The sequence below is a fragment of the Prunus persica genome, chromosome G4 (genome assembly GCF_000346465.2).
Source record: "Prunus persica cultivar Lovell chromosome G4, Prunus_persica_NCBIv2, whole genome shotgun sequence".
Taxonomy (NCBI): Eukaryota; Viridiplantae; Streptophyta; class Magnoliopsida; order Rosales; family Rosaceae; genus Prunus; species Prunus persica.
The window spans coordinates 3,856,784-3,879,974 of record NC_034012.1 but is presented as its reverse complement, the minus strand read 5'-3'; the positions used below and the strand labels follow the sequence as shown (position 1 = coordinate 3,879,974).

Sequence of the window (23,191 nt, the reverse complement as noted above, 5' to 3'; positions counted from 1 at the left end):
AGTAAACAAATTAAATTATGCAAAAAGGAGAGAAAGAAGTTAGTTCCCGTGATGGTTGGTTGGGTTGGGTTGGGAGGCCAGGGGCAATAGCCAATTTTGTGGGCAAGTTAAAGGTGGTCCAGCATCTACGTAAAATGATGGTTCTTCTCATAAGATGGCTATAATCAATACTTGTACATCATGTGGTCCTTAACTGTGTTTCAGGCCGCCTTGGAAACTAGTGTACTTCAACTTTCCAGCATTATACCTGATTAGGTGCCTAGCTAATATATTTATAACTAATGGTGCTGAATGGTGATTAGGATGTTTGTCCGTAGGGAAATGTTGTTTTTCCAGACTTGTCCTGCATCGTAACGTATTGTATGTTATCAGACTATGAACATTGCTTAGTTTCGTTCATATTTGAATAAGCGTGCAGTCATTATCATGCACATGAATTAAAAGTGAACAGAAGTCTTTAACTCTTGAAGATCGTGGGTCTTGATGAATGTGGTAATCTTGACCAAATACCTAAATGCTTGGAATGAAAGATTTCTTTGAAGGGCATAATTGGTCTCGTTTAGTATGCATTGCATGGAGCTGTAGGGTATGGTGGTATTAATCAGGTCAGATGCCTTGATCAAATTCATTTCCTCTAGACATGATACTCTTCAGATTGCTATGATTATAGACAAAGACACAAAGGAAAAGAGCATAGCTTTTGCTTTACATATGTTATATTTTCAAGTAAATAAGAGGTCCTTAATTCGTAGGGTCACATTGCCAAATTGCCGAGTCCCTTAATGGATGCCTCTCCAAATGCGGGTCAGATATCAGTCCATCAGTTTATCTTAAACAAATAGCTCCACCACTAATCTAAGGTATCGTTGATCATGTTGACTTAATTAGTTTGACCACGCCCGGTTAACCAACCATTGCCTCGTTGATGACGTTGACGTCTTTGTGGGTTTGACCGGTGTAGGTATCATGTATGTATGCATGCATGGAAAAGAGTTTCAGAACATGTTCGCAGCTACTTTTACCTGTTCTTATTGTGAAAGTGATGTAGAACATGTTCCAAACCACGTAAAGTGAGCAGCCAGCTCGACCCATTACTTGGTTTAAAAAGAGGCACGCCCAAGAAAACTGATGACCACATTGCCGTGAAAATACGAATGATGCTTCCATTTCATTTTGATGCACAACGTTTCTTCTAAAAATTTGGTGCAAGGCCATCTTCTCATCAATTCTCCCATGTGAAGAATTGTTTCATGGTCCACAAATATTTTAGGTTGATGGCTGGGAGTTCGTACTTATCTACTTATCCCTAGGAGAGTTAGAAGGTGATATATGATGATCAATTATTAATGGACCAACCTTAGAAAGGGATATAGCAGAATATAATATGAAATTAGATCCCCTAAACCCCAATCACATAAGGCCAAATGTGGATGATTACAGAAAACGGCGTTTTGTTGTTGTTTTGATGAGATTCATACATGCACGAAACGGAATATTGTTTTTGGCAGCTGGGGGAATATTGGAGATGGCAATTTTTTATTTGAATTGATGAAAAAGGAACTTTGGGGTTAAGTTAAAATGGTGAGGTAAAATGCCGTCATATATACACGCATGCTTATTAATCTCTAATTAAGTGATGAATTAAATTGAAGATGCTCTTGCCAACATGTGCACCAAGACAAAGTAACAATCAAATTATATTACTATGCATATATGATATCTTCACCAAATCTTTGGGTTGGGGGAAAGTCGAGGGGTCTCACTCACGCACTGCAGCAAAAGCCAAATGCCATGTGGTCCTTTTTACTCAATTATATATAACTTATTATTATGCACTTTTAAGATTAAAATTAAACCCAATATGGGCCCCATATATATTTTTTCTTCACAAAAATCTCGTTAGTTATCAATATGGAGCTTAATAATATTGGATTAAAAAAAAAAAAAACTATGGAGCTTAACAATATGATCTTTTCATTTTGTGTGTTTGTTTGCGGATATTGTAAGTGATTTACAACCAATTATATATCTATTTTTCGTCACATGACTTATCATGTGATGAGAAAGATAAACACATATACGATTTCACTATAATTTTCAGAAAAAATATTGCAGATAAAGGAAAAGGAAGTGGTGCTGCACCAGCACCATATTATGCAGTATGTGTTGGTGAATTTCATTGATATATTCATATGCAAATGGACCCATGGCCACACGTGCTTCACGTCACCTAAAATGTATTGTTCAAGTGTTAGACTTGAAAATTCATCACACGTGCGGGGGCGTGTGAGAATGTGAAAGTAAAAAGTTCCACATTGGAAAGTTGAGAAACCTAGCAAAGGCTTATAAGGAATTGGGCTACTCCTCACATTGCCAATTGATTTTGGGGTGGAACCTCAACTTCCTTCATGGTGTCAAATTCATCTCAAAAAATCCCGATACAATTTCATTGACACACACCAATCTTTATATCGCAGTTGGTTGGGAAAAAATTGGCACCTTTGGTAGTGCCCCTCCCTCATTCATTCCCTCATGTCACATGTGCCTCCAGCAATCTGTCATATCAGCCTTAGCTACCTTATTTTCAATTTCACCATCTAGCAAATCTTCAGTCGCATTCTTTTGATGTATCTGAACATATATGCATGCCAATTGCTAGGACATTTCCTTGGAGGTTTCTAAGGCAAACTCTGTACTGGAAGTTTGGGGTAGTGGGTTTCCATCGTGTTTTACAAAAACGCAGTCTTGTCGTGTATGCCATTGCCAAGCATGCGTGCCCTACGCGATGGTGGCCGAGAGTATCTTTATGCCCTACGTGATGGTGGCCAAGAGCATATATATATATAATATACATACACGCATGCTATATGGTCTGACTAAAATAACATCAAACACTCAGATATGTAAGTCAAAAACAGACATCAAAGTTTTTAGAAGGGACCTTCAGGAATCAGGATGACAATATAGATAATTGCTGAAAATCGAATCACGTGAATATTGTTTGCCAAATATCTCATATCCCCTGCAAATTCTTGGACACTACTCATGACTATAATGCAAATGCAATAACATGCAAGTTGCAACATCACTAACTCTGCATCCATCTTTTCCCCACCCCGAACCCTGCAATCCAACGAGGAAGTGGGAACGGGGTGTTCGAACTTTCAAGACTCTTGTAAAAAATGCTCTCATATCATGTTAGATAATCACTGACTTCAAAAGCTTAAACTTTCGGCATACATCAATATGCAGAACATCCAAAGTGAATGTAAGGAATTTTGGAGTTTATACTAGGCCTCGTTTATTAGGGAGGATTAGACTAGACTAATAACGTGGCTGTATTTCATGTGCAAGTAAGGCATAATATGAATATTGTTGCCTAACTTGAAGGATGAAGGAGGACTAATCTTAAGAGGTTGATGACTAAAACTTATACCTCCTAATCCCACCATATTCAAGGGGATTAGGAGGGATAAGTTTTAGTCATCAACCTCTTATAAATAGTCTCCATTTTTCCTCCAAGTTAAATAACATATCCATATTATGCCTTGAATGTACATGAAATGTAGGCATTTTGCTAGTCTAGTGTTGTCCTCCCTATCAAACAAACCCTAAAACCATAGATATTGACACAAAAGTCATGTGGGCAATTGGTGAAACCAATATTTGAAATCATATCTTTTGATTTTCCCTCAAACTCCCATAGGATGTACAAAGTCCAATGTTGGTTATGATCAACAACTAACTAGCATCATCCTAATTTGTTTGGACTTGGGACAATGTGCATGATGAACATGTGGGAGGGGGCTAAACCCTGTAGATTGATATTAAACATGAGCATGACACAAAGTGGAGCTTGGTTATCTTGAATTTGATCATTGAAGCTATGGAAATGGAAAGATTGCCTCCCTTCTTGTCTGCTTTTCTGTTTAGGTGATGTTATTGGCACTCCGAAAAAGAAAAAAAAATCATTTTAGTACATGTGTGCTTTGGGGTTATCCTAAAAGAGATTGAACTTTTGATTAATTCTAATTCAAACTCGTTTTCCTTCTTTTGATCCAACTTTTGATGCTCTCAAGCCATCCTGCTTAAGTTCTAAGCATATAGTTTCGACCCATTGGAGACAAAGTTTGAGAGAATTGTTCTAAAAAAATTTGGGTGCTTTCCTTCTCAGCATGCTTTTTGAAGAAGTTAGAAATCCAAAACATCCGGGGTGAGGCAATTAACACATTAATTTGAGTGCCATATAGTGTAGCTAGCCTTGTCATATTGAATCATTTATGGAGACAGAAATGACTCGCCCTGGTATTTTCATTTAAAAGTTGTGTGGGACAACTTGCATCAATGCTATCAACTGCTCTGCTAGTGCTGTGCTGAAAGACTATTTCCCAGAGATGAGGTTTGGACAACCACTATGTTGTTTCACAATACAAAATACATCCCGCATCTATTCGTTAAAAACGACCCGAATGGAGAATAAACCCAGCTGCATTTCTCAACACTGACTTTATCAATAAGTAACTTGTATTTTTTCGTGTCTTGGTAGGTTACAAATCATGTTGAACAAACAAGAGAGAAAAAAAAAAAAGAAAAAAAAAAAGAACCTACATCCAAGCGTCAACAGAAACTCATAGAATACATTACTTCTGACAAAGAGAGCACAACTACGAAAACAGATTATGCCTTTGCTTTTCCAGCCTGGAGAGATTGAGCCCTCTGTTGTAATTTTAACATCTGCACGACAACATATCCAATGGAAGCAATTAATATTGAAATATATGTCCACATTGGTTAAGAATGGTGTTAACTTGTAGTTATGACCTTTGCAGCGTAAACCCTAGTCAACTTCAATACGAGAAGGTGAAAGGAGAGACACAAAACCAATGCAACAATTTAATTGTACACTTTCTGAAATTAATTCTTCAAATACTAAATACTATAGATATATTGCCACAACCCAATCAAAGTCGAGGCTGTATGAAACGGCTATGGCATTATACGAGAGCATTTAAGATACACAGAAACAAGGAAGAATACAAACCGTTTCTTTCTTGCTATTTTGCTTCTCGTCCAAATCTTGAAGAGTAGTATCAAGCCGCTTCCTGTTGCACAGAATAAATACAGTTTCAGTGTCAAACATACGCAACAAGTTTTGCATGAATATGATTATGATGATCAAGAAAAAGATAGGGAAAAAAATTTGAGACATCTATGGTCTGGAAAAGCATATAACTGGTATGAGATCCATCTAACAATTCCCTTGAAAAAGGTTTCTCAAGATAAGCTCATGCACAGAATACACAGCTTCAGAGAAAGACACACCAAAACCTGGTTATAATTGGACTCAATACCCAATTTATTCATTCCTCTCCACTTTTTTGGGATTTAACCAAACAATGAATCCTGTTTCTTTAGATATTTCTTAGGCCCACAATCACATATATGAAGGTAATAGGCATATGAATACATTGAACATCCTCTTATGAAATAATGGACATCCTTCCCAGAGAATGTGAACATAACTCATTCCAAAGAACAGAGACCCCTACACATCATTTTGTGAAAACTCAGAACTAGTACGTCTTGCTTTATAGTAAGCAATTCAACATCCATGAAATTGACAACTATTAGCTACAATTACAAAAACTTTGTTCTAAGTAATTGGTTTTTGAGAATGCAAGCTTCATTTTTCTTTATGCTATTGCACCCTTGGTCCTTCCCCATCTGGTGGGGAGAAATTTGCCCTCAAAGAAGTTTGTCGATGGTCTGGCATTTATACAACATATCATAAATCGTATATATTTGATATGGAAACAGTGTACCATATGCAATATCAGAAAAGAAAAAGCTATAGTTAGATTCATTACGTTCCATTTAAAATTTTCACTTTCCAGCATTAAGATCAATGATCAAGGCCTATCATTTAACATAGATTAGTTACAATTTTAAATTTACCAAAAAATAATCAAATTGGTTTGACTAATTTCAACATTCGATCTAAACTCTCACTTTTCTCACAACATTCTGAAATTGTTCCCACAATCTAGGTTAAATAACTTCTGTAAATTTGATCTATCGTACAATTTTTTTATAACTACGATACTGAACCGCATTATTGAAGTTAAGAAACCTAACAACAATAATCCATGAAATTAAAATTTGAAATGATAAACTAAACTGGTGCAGAGTACATATATAAACAAATGAAACAGAAGCATACAGTTCGGCAGAGATGTATTCGATTCTCTTGCGCACATTGGCCCTAGCCTCTGCCAAATCCTGCTTCACAAGAACCGGACCGATCAATTTGAAAACATTGGCGTCTTCGCTCAGGAGATCCAATTCCTACAAACACAAGCAATAATATTTGTATTCGATCAAATAGTAAATCACTAACCAAATAACCATGAGATTATGAACACTACAACAAAGCCCACTAGCTTCCAACTAAATGAAAATTTTGCATAAATATCAAATATCAGGTAATCAATTTAGCAGAAAAGCACTTCAAGTATTCTGAAAAAAGAAAAAGGCTATTTAAATGAAATTTAGCGTCTCAGCTTATGTAAAATTCATAACAAGAGCTGACTTCGTTTTCCCGGTAACCAAACAGAAAATAGAGAAAGCACAATCGAGACAGAAGGTGACCTTGAGAACAAGCTCGTTCTCGCCGAGCTGAATAGTGTACTTCTTTCTCACTTGATGATTCTTTGAAATATCTGAAAGAGCAAATGCCATGTTAGGGTTTTACATATTCAAGTATAAGTGTATATACATACAGCTACGGCTTGCCTTTTTGGATTTTGCTGAGATCGTTAGCTTTGGCCTCCAATTCGCGCTGAAGCTCCCGAAGAGCTGACGACGACGCCATTGCTTTTGCTGCTGTTGTTACTTGTATTCCTTCGTCTTCGGATCAGTAGCAGCTTAGGTCTCCCTCCCTTTTCTTTAGTCTCTTTATGTTGGGCCTTAATTCAAGTTTTTAAGTTTTTTAGGTCCAGATCTTCGGCTTGCCTCCTTTAAAATTGTTGGTTAACATTAGACCCACTTGGAAAACAAAAAAAAAAAAAAAAAGAAAAAAAAAAAGAGCATGGGCCATGGATGTAAGGGCGATCTCCCCGTATCATTTTAATTTTCGTCCTCGTTGTTGTTGCACATAAAATTTGGCCGACATTTCATTTATTTATATATTACAATGGCAGGGGTTGAGCTTAGATTAATCTTAATCCATTTTCTCGCTCACTCTCGTAAAGTTACCCCTCCCTAGCAAAGTTGTCATAGAGATAATTCGACAACATGCCTAGAAGAGGTTGAGACAAACCAGGGGCCGCTAGGGGAAGGTGGCCTACGAGTTTTAGTCTTGCCCTTGCAAGCAAATGTTCATGGATCCAATATTGTAAGTAGGTATATATTCAAATGGAAATATGTTTGTATTTCTAAACCATGGATCTAGGTCATTTATATGTTGACCTCAAATTCTTTTCGGCCAACTAGGATGATTATTTCAAATAAAATAATCATTAGGCTGAACGGATTTGGGAATAAAGTTGTCCTTCTTTGGTGTGAGCAATATGTGCAGCGTGCCAGCTATCACGATTGTTGATGGTCATGAGATCGAAGAGAGTGATATGGTGGTGTGCGTCTTGAATTTCATTTCGTCAAACAATTTGGCCCAAGTTAGGAACCATTTCTCGAACGTTGGGTCCTTAGCCTTGGTGACAAGGGTACTTGTGTTGCGTTGTGTTCGGTGGTCAAATGATCTCTCAAGTCCTCTTTGAATTAAACCAAAACAAAGACTAAAATGAAAACTCTGAAGAAAAAAGTTGTTTGTTAATATATTAAATGGACAATTACAATGATGATGATGCTATATTGAATCTTAGGAAAGCAATAAAATTTATCTAAATCTAGTTTCGGGAATACATTGAATAACATTTTGGCTTGATTTTTGTTGAGAGATTGGGTGTCTTAAAAATGAAAATTGTTGTATTATTTATAGGCAAAATTTGCCGCCTTCAAAAGGTGTCAAGATATACAGTCACTACCCAAGGTTTACTTGCGACGCTCTCCTATTGTTATATCATGCCTCGATCACTTATTCCAAGGTACTTGTTCTGATTATTCCTTCTCTCTGATTTCCAAGGGCTCCAATCTCTAAGTAGCTCAAGTTCCAGAAAGTGGCTCAACGTCCCATCATTCATTTTGCTATGCTATGTGGTGCTCTTATTGAGGTAGTGCACATGAAATCCTCGCCTCAGTCGGCGCTCGTGCTTTTTACTCAACTGAGGAACAAATGACGAGCATTGACTTAGGTGAAGTCTTTGTTACGTATGACGATTTGTGTTAGGCCTTAGATTTGGGTCGTCTCTTTAATGCTTGGGCCAAAATTTCAATCCATTAGTTTTGGGCTGAGTGGACCTTTATTCAATTTTATCTTTGGGCCGTAGACTTGGGCTTGAGTTGGACCTGGGCCAAGTTCGTCGCTCATGAGCCTCCTAGGTCTGACCCTTTGTCTTTTTACTTTAGGCTTTAGCTTCTAGGCCCAAAATGTTGGCTCAATGGGCCCTTGCCACTTCATTTCTCCTTGGGGAGCTGGGGTGAAAATTTTAGGTATAAACATCATTATCAAGATAAAATGTTAAATCATATATAAATATGTAGCCTAAATTTACAATCAAACAAACAAAGGAACTTACCTTTATATCCAAAACACAAGTTTATCAAACAAAACAACCTTACCTTATATTCAAAGTACTCGGAACTTAAGTTTGCGAAGGAAGACTAAAAACAACCTACATTCTACTTTTTTTTGGGCGAAGGAAATAAATAAACTCACGAGTGCTTGAAGACTGTCAAAGACCATGAAATGGCGGAACGTCAGGGGCCCGCCGCAAGACCGCGATTCTCAAAACACGGCATTACAATTAATATAATAAATAAATCATCAATAATTAAAAACATATCCAGGTGGGAACGGTAGGACGACTTTTTTTCTATTTTCTTTTCTCTTCTCTAATTCCAAAAATAAAGAAAGTTGGAGCCCTGCTCTGCTCTTTATGTCAAATTCATCATATCAAAGTAAAACTTTGATTAAATAAAGTAAATCCTTCTTATTAGCTAAAGAATAAAGACGATTGAACTGGAATCTTTTGAATAAAAGGACACTCTCACTCCCCTCTTTCCTCTGTCCCTATAAACTCAGTAGAGAGAGTGAGAGTGTGAGAGAGAGAGAGAGAGAGAGTTAGTGAGAGAGTATTTGGCTAAGAAAAATGGCTCGGAGCTCCACATTCCCCAAATGGGTCTTACCGATTATGCTTCTTCTTGGCCGTTTGGCTACTAAAATCTCAGCAGAAGATGGTACGCTTTCTGGGTTCTCTGTCCCTCATTTTCTTTCTCAGTGTTTGAAAACATTTGCTGCTCTCTCTTTCAGTTTGCGTTTCAAAATTACTTTATTTTCGCTGTTGGTGCGTTTCAGTATGTTTGTTTTTCTGTCCAACTGCTGAGATGAGATCTGATTAATAATACTCCAGTCCCGAACTGGTAATGAAAGATTAGTTCTTGCTTAGTAATTAGGCTATTAGCTTTCATGGGTTCGGATTTGATTTGCAATTTCTTGCTTTGTGTTTCTGCATTTTCTCATTTTCTTGAAGCTTTTTGCCTGCAATTTTCTTCTTGAAGCTTTCTGTCATTCAAAGCTTCCATTTTAAATGTGGTAATGTATTAAAATTTATGGTATTTTGCTAATTCCGAGCATTTCAATCACACTATTTGCCAAGGCTCTTGGTTTTCATCCTTTTTTTGCTCTGACATTCATGGGTCCGTTTGAAAATTTCCCATCAAAACATGTATTCTCTGTCTTGAAGTAAATTTCACCACTTGCCACCATGAATTTTTGGTAAATTCTATACCCAAAAAGAAGAATAAAACTTTTGTTAAATTAATAAATAAATAAAATTACTGTGAAGAAAAACTATAGATGCATAAAAAGTGAAGCTCAAGGGCCCCCCAAAGCTAGTTACCCTTTGGTCCATCCGAATAGTGGGGTAAAAATGTCAAAATGACCTAAGTGGACACAAATCTTCGCGCCAAATGAGCTGATCTTTTTCTCCTCACATACAAAAGGACAAAGCCCCTTTCCGTAAAGGTAACTGACCCTATGACATAGTTTATACTTTGTCCTTTAGATCACCACCACCCCATTCGCCGGCCACATGGTGTTTGGTGCACGTAAAAATACGGAGCTGTAGGGTCCACGCGTTCATATTAGAATTTTATTTTTCACTAATTTAATTTGTCTACTTGTTTTTTTTTTTTATAAAAAAAATTTATTATTCTTAATTTGATATGATTATGGGCTTACAAACATTTGAGGCCCATGTATGGATAAGGTTATCCAAGAATGGAACTTGGATTGGATAGATCTTTTTGCTCGCTCTCTGGTAATTTTGGGAAACTGAAGCAACACAAAATTGAAGACAAAAAAACAGAAGAGCAAATGGTCGATTTATTTCCAAAAACAAAAACAAAAGCATTTTACATATTTTTGGAATTGAAAACAACACCTTGAGATTGACAATTTTTTATCAACTTGTTTGATATTATTAATTTCCAACGGGGAAAATATCAGTAGCCGACGCAATTTTGTCATTGAGTGGCCAGTTTTTTCCCCACTGTCATGTCATGATACAACATATCAGACTGTTTTGCTGTAGCGTTGCTTCACATTTGAGTTGAGATCTGGAGGACCATTTCTTGACCAGAGAGCGTGCATGGCTGAATCTTTAATAATTCATTGCCTGGCCCTCTTTTGAGATAGGAGAAAAGCCAAGGCAAAAGAATTTTCAGCCTTTGTATGACCATGACATACTTGCCCTTTTTAGGCAATAGAATTCTCAACTGATTAAGAACAGTTACCTTCGTATTTGAGATTTTATGTTCGAATTTCTCTTTCTCATTATCATTTGTGTAAAAAATACAATAATTTAAACACCGAATTTGAAGTGTAAAATAGTTACTTTTAACCATTTTAGCGATAAGCTCATAATAATAGCACTCACAAAAATATACTATTTAATTGAATAATGCTACTATTACTATATTTATGTAACACATTCGTATATCGCTTTATGTGACCTATTAAAATTATTTAATATTTTCATTTCTTTTATGATTAATTTTAGTTTTTAATTTTTTAATTTTTTTAATTAAGATATATTTTATTAATTTAATTAATATGTCATATGATATAAACATATCACATCATATCATATGATATAGAATTATAGAATAAAAATATGATAAGCACATCATTACTCTATTTAATTAGGTAAACACTAATCCTTACAATTTTATGATGGGGCAGGGCCAGTGCCAAATGGTGATTTTGAAATGACCCCATCAGGCGGCTTCTCAAACGAGGCTATAGTAGATGGGCCCATGGGGATCCCCAGCTGGAAATCAAACGGCACCGTTGAGCTTGTGGAGTCGGGGCAGAAACAGGGTGGGATGATCCTCATCGTACCGCAAGGTAGACACGCAGTGAGGCTGGGAAACGACGCCGAAATAAGCCAGCAAGTGAAGGTGGAGAAAGGCTCCATCTACTCCGTCACGTTCAGTGCGGCTCGCACTTGCGCACAGCTGGAGTCATTGAACGTGTCAGTGCCACCTGCATCGCAGACGATAGACCTGCAGACCTTGTACAACGTGCAAGGGTGGGACCCTTACGCGTGGGCTTTCGCGGCTGAGGAGGATGATGCGATGTTGGTCTTCAGGAATCCCGGCATGGAAGATGACCCCACCTGTGGGCCCATCATTGATGATGTTGCTATCAAGAAGCTCTTTACCCCTGATAGGCCCAAAGGTAAAAATTATTTTCCTCTCACTTGTCTTGACTTCTTCAATTCAAACCCTATGGGCCCATTACTTAATTAGGTGAAGTACTAATTTTCTATGAGTGGGTAAAATTATTTGACGCTTTTGACCTTTGACCACCTAATCAAAGAAATAAGGATTTATAAATTGTCCCCAACTAAAGAGTTACTATTTATGGACTTCAAGTTTAGGGTATGGAGCCTTCTCAATTTCATTAATAATTAAATTATTATATAAATATATGATTTAGATTCACATTCTAACTAAGTAACATAAATCAATGTTGGGTTTTGAAACTCGGCCGAAGGTACACACAAAAAATGCTATACGATTTCATGTTACTAAAAAGTGAGTATTTGCCATATTTTGTGCAGACAACGCAGTGATCAATGGTGATTTTGAGGAAGGTCCATGGATGTTCGCAAACATCTCGCTAGGGGTGCTGCTTCCCACCAACCTCGACGAAGAAACATCCTCGTTACCCGGTTGGATCGTTGAGTCCAACCGTGCTGTTAGGTACATCGACTCCTACCATTTTACTGTGCCGCAAGGCAAGCGAGCCATTGAATTGCTATCTGGGAAGGAAGGCATTATTTCCCAAATGGTTGAAACTTCCCCCAACAAGCCATACACCCTAACCTTCTCTTTAGGCCATGCTAATGACAAATGCAAGCAGCCTCTTGCTGTCATGGCCTTTGCTGGTGACCAAGCCCAAAATGTCCATTATACCCCTAATTCCAACAGCACATTCCAAAGTGCCAATGTGAATTTCACGGCCAGAGCTGAGAGGACAAGGATTGCATTCTACAGTGTGTATTATAACACCAGGACTGACGACATGAGCTCGCTATGTGGGCCTGTGGTGGATGATGTCCGGGTTTGGTTTTCTGGGTCTTGGAGAAATGGGTTTGGAGGATTGGGAAGGATGACACTTGGGCTTGCTTTTTGGGTGCTTGTTTGGGTTTTGGTTTAGGGTTAGGGTAGGGTATGTTTGTTTGGCTAGAGAGCTTATCATATGTAACGTTTTGGTTTTAGTACGTCTAGCATGGGATTGTTGCAAACAATAGTCCCAAAGTACTATAACTTGTATGTTGTCTTTTGCTTTTATAATTTTGCTATAAGAATGTGAATGTCTTTTCCTTTAATCAATATTTCTAATGGTGAAGACATACATAGGCTTCTAAAAGCAAAGTTTTAGCGGTACAACATTTATTCACTAATAGAGTTACGGTTTTTGCCCTACACGAGGTGCTAATCTACGTGTGTATTCATAATAATGCGTACGGTCGAATGACCAAAATCAAAATCAAATATGTAAATCAGGCCACATAAAAGGAAAAACATTGTCATCAATTCGTATCTGATGGTAAAATTAGACTACTACCAAAAAGTTGAAATCCTATCAACTCATAAACTAACAATCAATAAATAATGAAAAATAATATACTTCTTTTGCATATGAAATAGATTTGTTTTCCACTAAGTAAACCACCTAAAATGACTACACCCTATGCTGTGCCGACAATCCTTTTTAATGAGTAATCTATAAAAACTAAAAAAATTGACTAAGATCCTCTCTGTAAGTCCTCAAAGAAAACTTGGTATGCCCTGACCTTGGAATAGGTAGCCTTTCCTCCCCATAAACTTTTATTCCTCAAATAACATGTACGCAATTCACATATATGAATTAAAATTTTCTTCGAACATTACACAACTATAGGGATAAAATAGTTAAAATCAAATTTACAGTATCATACTCCACTAGAGCCTGATATTAGTTCATATGCGTATAAGGAAAAGTTACATGGTTTCAAAATAAAAAATAACACAAACTCAATTGAAATTCCCATATATGGGTTCATGATTTCAAATCCGAAAATTGAGTGAAAATTTGAATAAGAACAAGAAACTGACCTTGTTGAAGTGCGAGGGAATAAGTCGCTCTGGATTTTCGTTGGCTACGCCGGAGTCGGAGTTGTTGTTGCTGCAACAATGGGAGGAAGCAGAATGTGGGGGCAGCGGGAGGAAGAAGAACAGATTTTGGGTTTTTAGTTTTTAGTTTTTTCTTTTTTTGTTAAGTGAAATTTAAAAGGTAAAAGAAAAAAGATATTTTAAAGTAAATTTTTCTTAACCTTTGGATTAAATCTAAAAGTGAATAACCACGAGTCTCTTGGACCCCAGAGGTCAAGAGAATGGAACTGATATGAATTAAAATTTTCTTCGAACATTACACAACTATAGGGATAAAATAGTTAAAATCAAATTTATCTGAACTTTAGTGAAAATGAACAGAACTACATGAACTATTTTTGTAATTTACCTAATGAAAATATTGAAGTGCCCGAAATGACCTCAATGTCCTCGGCGGACGTCTTGCTCTTGCAATTCTATTTAACGGAAAGGAGAAGCAACCAGAAATTAGGAGAAGAAAGAGCGGGGACCTGCCTTCGCTTTTGAAACCTTTGAAGGTTCTCTCCTCTCCTCCTCTTTGTTCTTTCATAAAATGGAAGGCGAAGAGGGGCCCACCGTAACCGTCGCCGCCCCCACCGACACAGCCGTCATCAGAAGCACCGACTCGCCTCCGCCGTCTCCGAAGGACGGTTCTGATGTCTCACCCGTTGGATCTCCCGATCGCGTCTCCTCCGAGATTCAACCACAGCCTTCCGACGATGACCCTGATCAATCGTCTGGGACCGGCGGTCTCTCCAATGACCTCAAACAGAAAATTATTAAGCAGGTAAGATCTCTCTGTCTCTATCTCTGAATATGTGGATAATGAACCCTAGGAGCTTAATATCTGTTTGCATTTAAAAGGAAATATGATTTGGAGCTGATATTCTGAGGTTCGAAGAAATTTATATTCTGTGTTTTATTGATTATGAACCCTAGAATCGCATGCTCCCTCCCGAATGATTGAGTAGCTTTAGGATTTTTTGAAATTATGTTCCAAATTTGTATTTGTTTTCATCTGTATTCGAGAACCCGTCTAGCAATGGTAAAAGAAATTATCAAAGTTATTTCGGACACAAGTTGCTTTCCTATGTGGTTATGCATGCGATAAGTGAATTTGAATTCAGTGGTTATTTGAATGCACTTTTTAAAGCCGTTTTATGTGCTAATTTTCTGGTAAAGAAAGTAATGTGCTACTTTATTTACTCACATTGTTCACCGACCGTTGCACTTATGAAAACCTAAGATAGGGGTTAGATTAGAAGCTTGGGACCGCAGGGGAGAGAATAACGAGTACTTATTGTGTTGTTGCTCTCGAGCTGAGTCTAAAGTTTGACTCATGCCGAGCTTTAATCAAATGGGGAGGTTAAAGTTTGATTAGTAAGTAAAGCTAAGCGACAATTTGAATTAAAAGTGAAGGGAGAACAAAAATGAATTATTTGTCATTGACATTGTAACGAATTAATGCTGTATTAAATCAAATTTGTCATGTAATTCTTTTTTATTTATTTAATGTTCTTTGTGGTTTTGCAGGTGGAATATTATTTCAGTGATGAAAATTTGCCCTCTGATAAGCATATGTTGAGTTTGATTAAGAAGAACAAAGAAGGTTTTGGTGAGTAGTTGGTGTTTTTATTCAACGTGGTTTTTAGGAGTATGATGTTTTGTACAGAACTGAAACTTGCATATCTTTTCGTCTGGTCTGATATCCCCCTTACATTATACCAATCTTTCCCGTGTCCCACAAGTGGCTTCTTAATTTTTAACTAATCTTTCCCTATGCGTTATAATTGTTATTGCTAGTTTATTAGTATTGTGGGGTGCTTAAATTGTACAGTGTCAATTATGTTAATATTATCTGGCAATAGTAGAGTAGAGAAGATGAAGGTGATGAGTAAAGCAGGTACTTCTGACATGTTGCCTTGCCTTGGTGTTTTCCTGGTGCAGCTAGATTTAGCTGTGCCGAGCATCTGTGGTTGGTTTTGAATGACTATCAAACTTACTGCTGACTGATTCCTTCTCTATTCATCAAATTCTATTGCGAGAGCAGTTTTCGGAATTAGAAACTGATTCATTCCATTGGTTATTCCTTTTTTTCAATTTAGTGTAGTGTTGTTGATTTATCTTTCTGAGATAGGGGGTGATTGCTCCTCTAGTGGCAGCAATATGAGAACTGGCCCTCTTCTCTTTCAGACTTCCTTATCTTGTTCCTCCATGTGTGTTTGTGTGTGAGAAATCTTTTTAATACAACTAGCTGCAAACCTGTGTGTTGCACTGGTGTTTTGTATTGATCAATTTGTTTGTTATGTGGTGTTCAAAAATCTTAATTTTAACAACAAAACTTGGTTGTCTCCTTTCCTTAACTAGTAATATTTATTTTGTTTTGTAACAATGCTCTAACTTTTGGACATATCTTCTTGCAGTTCCTATTTCAGTTATTGCTTCTTTTAGAAAAATGAAAAAGCTCATTCGAAACAATTCACTAATAGCGGCTGCATTGAGGGAGTCTTCCCTCCTTGTAATATTTCTTCTTTTGTTCTCTTGTAACAATGTGAGTGCCTGTGGGATGATGAACATGCTAACATATAAGCATTAATTTGCCTTATTGTAGGTTGTGAGTTCGAATGGGAAGAAGCTAAAACGGCTTCATCCTCTTCCATTACCTGAAAACAGGGATGCAAAGGTATTCTGCAGAATTTCGTTTATATATATGCATATGTTTTTTTGAATTTGGATATATTGTTTTTAGAAATCTTTAAGCATCTGATTTTGGGGATTGTAGTGCACTGTTTTGGTAGAGAACCTACCTGAGGATCATTCAGTGGAGAACCTCAAAAGAATATTTGGTGAAGCTGGAAAGTATATTTTATTTTTTTCCCTTTTCTTTTCGTGCTGTCAGATTACCGTTCTCTTCCATATATGATTAAGCATACTTTTTAAATTTCCAGTATAAAAGATGTATGCATACTTGACCCCCATGCCATAGAAGCATCAACAAAAGGCAGCAAGGCTGAGAAGCTGATCAGTAATAAGGTATGGTTTTTAAAACACATGTGCATGCTAGTTATGAAATCTGGAGAAATGAGGAATCAATGAATGTCTTGGGTGTTTGTGATTGGGTGGTGAATGCCTTATGTTGAATGTGTGGGATGGTTACACCTAACTGTTTAGGTTTAATGGGATGGTTACACCTACCACTGTCTTTATACTTTGATTGAGGTCTTTTTTTCTGAACACATCATGAGATTTCTTGGCATCCTTTTGTAATGTGTCTGATTCTTTACTGCAGTTGCATGCTCTAGTGGAGTATGATACTGTGGAGGCTGCTGACAAAGCTGTAAGTATCTTGTTCTTTCCATCACCATCATCCATTTGCATTGGGCTTTATAGCTTGGATATTTAGTCTTTACATTACAGTTTCTTTCCTGGTGATTTGCGTTAGGTCACAACTTTAAATAATGAGGAGGACTGGAGAAATGGCATGCGGGTGAAGCATCTTAAGCAAATGGTAAATGGTTCTGTTATTCATTTATTTAAAATATTTTTTTATTTTTATTTTTAACATTTCGTTCAGGGCAAGAAGAGGAATTAATGTTTGTTTTATTTGCATCAGGGGAAGTATGGACAGAGAAAACAAGCCTGGAGGGGTTTTGACTCTGAGAAGAGTAGTGGTAACAGAACTTCTGATCAAACAGGAGGTGAGGAGAATCATAATGCAAGTGAGCATCATAATGATACTCGGACACCTGACGATGAGGTAAAGTGGTGTTGAATTCTCTCATGAGCAGTTGTTCATATTTACTTTCTACTGGAGTCCTTGATTTTTTATTTTTTATTTTTTATTTTTCAAACTACTGGAGATGTGGTTTTCAGTTCTAAAGTTCTTTTTGCTTTTACCATTCTAGGATGGTGAGAGAGTCCCCAAGGAGAAAAATGGGCATAGAGGTCGAAATCGGGGCCAATCAGGAAGGCAAAAATACCGTGTCACCAATGGGTTTGGTATGTTGGTGAGCTACTTTTTTGAGTTGGTTCCTTTCCTTGGGCTAATCTAACTTAAACGTTTGATATTTTGTTCCTCCCTAGGTCACGGAACCAGTTCGGCTAATCATGGGATTGAACCTTCAAAGCCACCACCTGGCCCGAGAATGCCTGATGGAACCAGGGGATTCACAATGGGGCGTGGTCGGACTCTGGGCGCCAACTCCAATCAGAGTTAGCAAGTGATTCAATTACCAGATCTTTGAGCGATTTTGTGTTTGACAACATTTTCCGATGTATGTGTGGTGTGTGTACTACTGGTGCTGGCGGGCTATGTGAATATTTCATCAATCGGTACACGAATTTCTGTTGAATTTTAGTTGGGTTTGTGAATGTAGCAAGTATTAAGGTGGGTAAATGCAAAACCATTGTGGTCGTGTTGCACGCTTTTCATTTTGGAGCCATTCCAAACATGCAAGACAAATCAAAGATTGGGTGAATGTCTCCTAGTGAGAGAATCTATGACATCATATGTTCGAATCAAACGTTTACCTAATCCACTGGTAAACTGGGTGGGACTGAAACTAACACCATGACGCATGGATTGACAACTGGCCAAATGGAAAGGAAATTACACCTACAATAATTGAATTTCTTTTCTTCACGACAAAATAAATTAACTCAAGTTGGGCAACAGATTTGAGTGCTTATGATATTTTGGTAATATTTGCGACAAAACCTCCTCTATTTTCCTAATTTTAATCCTTATGACATTTTAATAATATTTGTGACAAAACCTCTTCCGTCTTCCTAACTTTAGCAGAAAATAACACTCAAATTCGTTTCCTTGAACCCAAATTTGAATTCACTTCATCCACTATTAGAGTAATTTAAATGATCGGCTGTATGAAAAAATAAATCAACTAGAAAGTGACATTCACAAATTCTCTCTCAGGTGCCACCTGGCCCATATCTGATACGCCGTACCAGTTCCCACGCTCGATTTGGCGCGTCAAAACAGTCAGATTAAAAACAGAAAAAACGTTGCGAGAATTTCAAAGTCTGTGTTTTCACTTTTGCTTTCCCTCCGGCCTAAAGCTACAAATAGTTTCTTTTCTTTTGGTATAAAATGCCTGAAAACTCGAATATCCCTGACTCTCCAGTTTTTAATGGCCTTACCAACCTCTTCAAGATCTGAACCATCTCTCCTCCTCCCATTCTCATTCTCACCAGCTTCTTCTTCTTCTTCTTCAGAGCCATGACATCTTATTCTCCGACTTTCCGCCATCTCTCTCCTCTCCAACTCTCTCGCTCGCACAACTACTGCTCACTCTGTACGGTCCCTCGTCTTGGATCCGTTTCGGCCTTTTCGCCCCCGAGTTACGATCTTAAGGTCTGTTAATCTTTTGGCATCGCCGATTCATTTCTTTTTTGTTTTCTTTGGTTCAATTCGGAATTTAATTTCCGTTTGGTTGCTGAGAAAGTCAACTTTGAGGATTTTCAACTGTGAAAATTTTATTAACCGGTGCTCATTTAATAAATTTGTATTGCAGTTGATTGGACCAAGTTTCCGAAGGCATGGACGCCGCTATCGTTATAGTGATGTTGATTTCGGTGCCTTTGATGCGGTGAGCTTCTAATTCATGGCCCATATGCTAACTGACAATGATGACTTCTTTTTCTTGTTTGTTCATATTGGGTGTCTGATTCTGTTTACATTTAGAATCAACTATCAAGTTTCCTTCTTTTTGGAAGGTTTTCAATGAATTCTCAATTTTAACAGAAACCTACGTTGGTTTCTCCAATACAAAAAATGCAAACCATTATTGTGATTGGGGTGACTCCATTAATTTGTACTTAAAATTAAATCGATCTATAGGATGCAGCTGATGTAGCACCACTTGATGATTGGGGAAACCATGAAGAGTCTACAGGTTACATGATTTATTCCAGCGGTGGTGAAGATAGTGATGCAGAGTTCGTTGTAACTCCCGTGGCCGATATTGATTTGCCTGCCATCACTGTATCAACTAATGAGTCTCTAACTGTGACTGCTCATCGGTTTGCATTGCTTGGGAAACAGCGTAAGAAGCACAGGCAAGTAGGTCAACCTTAGGAATTGGCCGTTTTGCTTTATTGTGGTTCTGATTATTGCTCATTGGATGCGGATTTCAAGAAATGGAATTCTAATGAAAAGCAAGCGTACTGAATAAACTTATGGTATTTTAAAGTTGTTTGAGCAAAAGTCAATGATGTAATTGTAGTTAGTGTGTCAGTGTTTGGTTTTGTGATTGTGCTTATTTAAAAATTAAAAGTTTAAAGTCAATGGAGCCTAGCTAATAAAATAATGAATCCAAGGGAATGTCCTCTCTTTTTTTTCTTTTTTTTTGGGTACAATGGGAAATCGTAAATCTTTTACTGTATGGGAATCTACTCAGGTTGTTAGATTAGTGAGGTGTCTGCAGCCTTCTTAGTTTGATGGTCGTTTACACTCTACATTTGCAGGATCAGGAATGGAGTATTACTCAACACTGGACTGATAATTTTCTTAGTGGTGGTGCTTCTATATGTGGATTGGTGTGCATGGCGGATTGTTAGACTACCTTTGTCACCATTTCACTTGACCTGCCCCTTTTTCATATCAGCCGCTTTAGCTGCATGTGCGGGATACGTTTGTGTTCCATTTCTCTATGTCTTGAAGATTCGTCAAATTATCAGGATAGAAGGGCCTGTAAGGCACTCCTTAAAGAAAAGAACTCCCACTATGGGTGGGCTATTTTTTGTACCAGTTGGTGTAATTGTTGCGAAATTCATTGCCGGTTTTTCTTCTGTCGAAGTTTCTGGAGTAGCTCTAGCAACTCTTGCATTTGCTGCAATTGGGCTACTTGATGATACATTAAGCCTTATCAAGAACCATAACACTGGTTTATCCGCATGGACAAAAATTATTATGGAGGTAAATTTTTCATCAAGTTTTTCTTTCTCAAACTTTTTGCGTATTGCTGTTTAAAAAAAATAGAATTGATTCTAAGTTCTATCAAACTTTTGAGCAATATTTAAGTTATGCTAATTTTACAGGTAGCTGTTGGAATCTGGTTTTCATATTGGTTGCATACAACAAAAATATCATCACCCTATGGCATGTATATCTTCTTCTAACTATTTTTCTGATGGTAACGCACATTTCTATTCTTATGATGATGAGTTTGCAAGAAAATATAAACTTGTGTTTGGCGCTAATTATCAGTCTGACAAAATAGGGCGTAGTATGTGAATTATAGTTGCTGTTATGCCAAATTAAATACACGGATTGGCCTAAAAATCATGAGATTTAAGTGAGAAACAATCTGCAACAGGATGTGCATAGCAGAATTTTCAAGTGTGAGATATTGTGTTTATTTTTTAAATACATAAGATAATTCGTTTTACAAGTGATGAAACTTTTATAACTGTAGCATATGTGTTTGGGCACAATAGAAGATACTGAACTAGAAGCAAGATTTAATAACTATTATGTTAACCTAAACACTGTGTGAGATCATAACATCCTAGTATTTATTAGAAAGTTTCATAGATGTAAAATACAATACACATGGTTATAAGATAAAAAGCCTAATGGAGAATGTGCAATTATTTTGGGAATCTCGTACTACTAGGTATATTTATAAATAAAATCAATATTTCTTTATATAGCACTGCCATTGATTGAGAAAAGACAAAACATTTTGACAAATGCTTTAGACATGGTACTTTTGCTCAAGTCGATCTTCTGTTTCTTAATGCAGGAAAATGTTGGTTCCTCTACCTGCACTGGGCCTTGTGTGCCTGGGTAAATGTTATCTGGCGTTGGCCTCATTCTGTTTTGTTTCTATGGGAAATGGGGTTAACTTAACAGATGGTCTTGATGGGCTGGCTGGAGGGACTGCTGCGTTGGCTTTTATAGGAATGTCGATCGCAGTGCTTCCAGTATGTTCTGGTCAGTGTAGTAGTCATTATGATATTTTTAATTTGTTTGTAATGCAGTTTATATGTTGCATGTGATAGGATAATGGTGTTTTTTAATCGATGAAACATATCTAAACGGCATGCAGAACAGGATTATAATGTGGCCGACTTTGATATAAAATCACTTTATGGATTGATTTTTGATTTCTATCCTCTAAATCAGCATGTGAAGTCGCCAATTTGCTCAACAGTTTGGCAGCTAATTACTTGTAAATTTGCTTTTCGTTTAGTGGAGATAAGTCCTCAATGTTTTGTAGATTATTATTCAGAGTGAGAGCGCAATGGTTTGCATTCTCAATCATTGCTACTGCAACTGTATATGTTATATGTTAAATAGAAGATTATCTTTTGCAATTTGGTTGCATCATCACTAGCACAATCCCACCAAGGGTTGGATTATTAACTCAACATTGTAAACTTGTCAATGATTAAGCAATGGAGTTCTCTTTTCTGCATAATTCTAGAGTGCTAAGTATTGCATGCCATATGAAACAGACCTTGCTATATTTGGAGCATCAATGGCAGGAGCTTGCGTTGGTTTTCTTTTGCACAATCGATACAAGGCATCTGTATTCATGGGTGATACGGGATCTTTGGCACTAGGCGGAGGGTTAGCTGCAATGGCTTGTTGCACAGGGATGTTCTTTCCATTATTTGTTTCATCTGGCATCTTCGTCGTGGAAGCCTTATCGGTTATTCTGCAGGTTTGTTACCGATCACATTCAACTATAACCTTTCACATTCATAGATTGTTTTAAGGTGCAGTGCAGCTTATCTCTGGATTGATATACTGGTGTGCTTATAGGTATTGTACTTCAAGACAACCAAGCGCATGCACGGAGCTGGTCGTCGTCTCTTTCGAATGGCGCCGTTTCATCATCACCTTGAACTATGTGGGTTGAAAGAACCAGTCATTGTTGGTGGTGCATACGTTATTTCATCCACATTGGCGTTATGCGCTGGCTATCTGGGTCTGATTTCTGCATAACATTTGGATGATGGACAATGGACTCCTTGTTGTTACCATTCTTTGTAGTTACTTAGGATCACTAAAATTATTTCTTATATGATGTAAGGTTTATTTATTTGTAATTCAACAGCTTGCTCTGAAAATATAGTATATTTACAAGTCAAACCCTGTATGCCAATTTTTTGCTTAGAAGACTGAATACCAGTTGTAGTTCGATACGTTGATCACAAGTATATTTGACAATTCGTAATTTTATTTTTTCTTCAAACCTTTTATACAATCAATTTTTTGAAAATTATATCTTCAAGTTCAAATGTGAAAGACCATTCGAATGATTTGCATGTCAATTTTCTTCGATATAGCCTATTATTAGATGTGATTAAAAACAATTATTCTTGTATCCGAGGTCACTAAACATCT

At 37.2% G+C, this 23,191-nt stretch overlaps 4 protein-coding genes across 4 annotated transcripts; 3 read left to right on the top strand and 1 right to left on the bottom strand.

Annotated features, from left to right (window-relative positions):
- On the bottom strand, positions 4,471-6,981 carry LOC18780612 (prefoldin subunit 6). Its single transcript, XM_007212159.2, has 5 exons — positions 6,793-6,981; positions 6,649-6,719; positions 6,221-6,345; positions 5,042-5,102; positions 4,471-4,734 (listed from the first exon to the last, which is right to left on the bottom strand). Exons 1-5 carry the CDS (start codon positions 6,869-6,871, stop codon positions 4,678-4,680), a joined length of 393 nt encoding a protein of 130 aa, XP_007212221.1. The 5' UTR covers positions 6,872-6,981; the 3' UTR covers positions 4,471-4,677.
- On the top strand, positions 8,957-13,035 carry LOC18778247. Its single transcript, XM_007213814.2, has 3 exons — positions 8,957-9,354; positions 11,360-11,857; positions 12,243-13,035. The coding sequence occupies exons 1-3, from the start codon at positions 9,267-9,269 to the stop codon at positions 12,839-12,841; spliced, it is 1,185 nt and encodes a 394-aa protein (XP_007213876.1). The 5' UTR covers positions 8,957-9,266; the 3' UTR covers positions 12,842-13,035.
- Positions 14,195-18,249, top strand: LOC18778531 (la-related protein 6A). The gene is made up of 11 exons (XM_007211383.2): positions 14,195-14,605; positions 15,352-15,433; positions 16,242-16,336; positions 16,430-16,501; positions 16,601-16,677; positions 16,767-16,851; positions 17,108-17,155; positions 17,261-17,326; positions 17,432-17,575; positions 17,724-17,817; positions 17,902-18,249. Exons 1-11 carry the CDS (start codon positions 14,372-14,374, stop codon positions 18,033-18,035), a joined length of 1,131 nt encoding a protein of 376 aa, XP_007211445.1. The 5' UTR covers positions 14,195-14,371; the 3' UTR covers positions 18,036-18,249.
- On the top strand, positions 18,725-23,024 carry LOC18778960 (phospho-N-acetylmuramoyl-pentapeptide-transferase homolog). Its single transcript, XM_007211685.2, has 8 exons — positions 18,725-19,189; positions 19,350-19,424; positions 19,676-19,893; positions 20,302-20,752; positions 20,875-20,939; positions 21,582-21,772; positions 22,297-22,505; positions 22,607-23,024. Exons 1-8 carry the CDS (start codon positions 19,055-19,057, stop codon positions 22,787-22,789), a joined length of 1,527 nt encoding a protein of 508 aa, XP_007211747.2. The 5' UTR covers positions 18,725-19,054; the 3' UTR covers positions 22,790-23,024.

Excerpts from the sequence above, each read along its gene's own strand:
- LOC18778960 (XM_007211685.2), top strand. The coding sequence starts at position 19,055 with ATGACATCTTATTCTCCGACTTTCCGCCATCTCTCTCCTCTCCAACTC. Across the intron at positions 19,894-20,301 it reads AAACAGCGTAAGAAGCACAG|GATCAGGAATGGAGTATTAC; the intron begins GCAAGTAGGTCA and ends CTACATTTGCAG. Across the intron at positions 21,773-22,296 it reads AGTGCTTCCAGTATGTTCTG|ACCTTGCTATATTTGGAGCA; the intron begins GTCAGTGTAGTA and ends CATATGAAACAG.
- LOC18780612 (XM_007212159.2), bottom strand. The coding sequence starts at position 6,871 with ATGGCGTCGTCGTCAGCTCTTCGGGAGCTTCAGCGCGAATTGGAGGCC. Across the intron at positions 6,720-6,792 it reads TCTCAGCAAAATCCAAAAAG|ATATTTCAAAGAATCATCAA; the intron begins GCAAGCCGTAGC and ends TTGCTCTTTCAG. Across the intron at positions 5,103-6,220 it reads GAATACATCTCTGCCGAACT|GAAGCGGCTTGATACTACTC; the intron begins GTATGCTTCTGT and ends TCTGTGCAACAG.
- LOC18778531 (XM_007211383.2), top strand. The coding sequence starts at position 14,372 with ATGGAAGGCGAAGAGGGGCCCACCGTAACCGTCGCCGCCCCCACCGAC. Across the intron at positions 16,337-16,429 it reads TGAGGGAGTCTTCCCTCCTT|GTTGTGAGTTCGAATGGGAA; the intron begins GTAATATTTCTT and ends GCCTTATTGTAG. Across the intron at positions 17,327-17,431 it reads TGAAGCATCTTAAGCAAATG|GGGAAGTATGGACAGAGAAA; the intron begins GTAAATGGTTCT and ends TATTTGCATCAG.
- LOC18778247 (XM_007213814.2), top strand. The coding sequence starts at position 9,267 with ATGGCTCGGAGCTCCACATTCCCCAAATGGGTCTTACCGATTATGCTT. Across the intron at positions 9,355-11,359 it reads TAAAATCTCAGCAGAAGATG|GGCCAGTGCCAAATGGTGAT; the intron begins GTACGCTTTCTG and ends ATGATGGGGCAG. Across the intron at positions 11,858-12,242 it reads TACCCCTGATAGGCCCAAAG|ACAACGCAGTGATCAATGGT; the intron begins GTAAAAATTATT and ends TATTTTGTGCAG.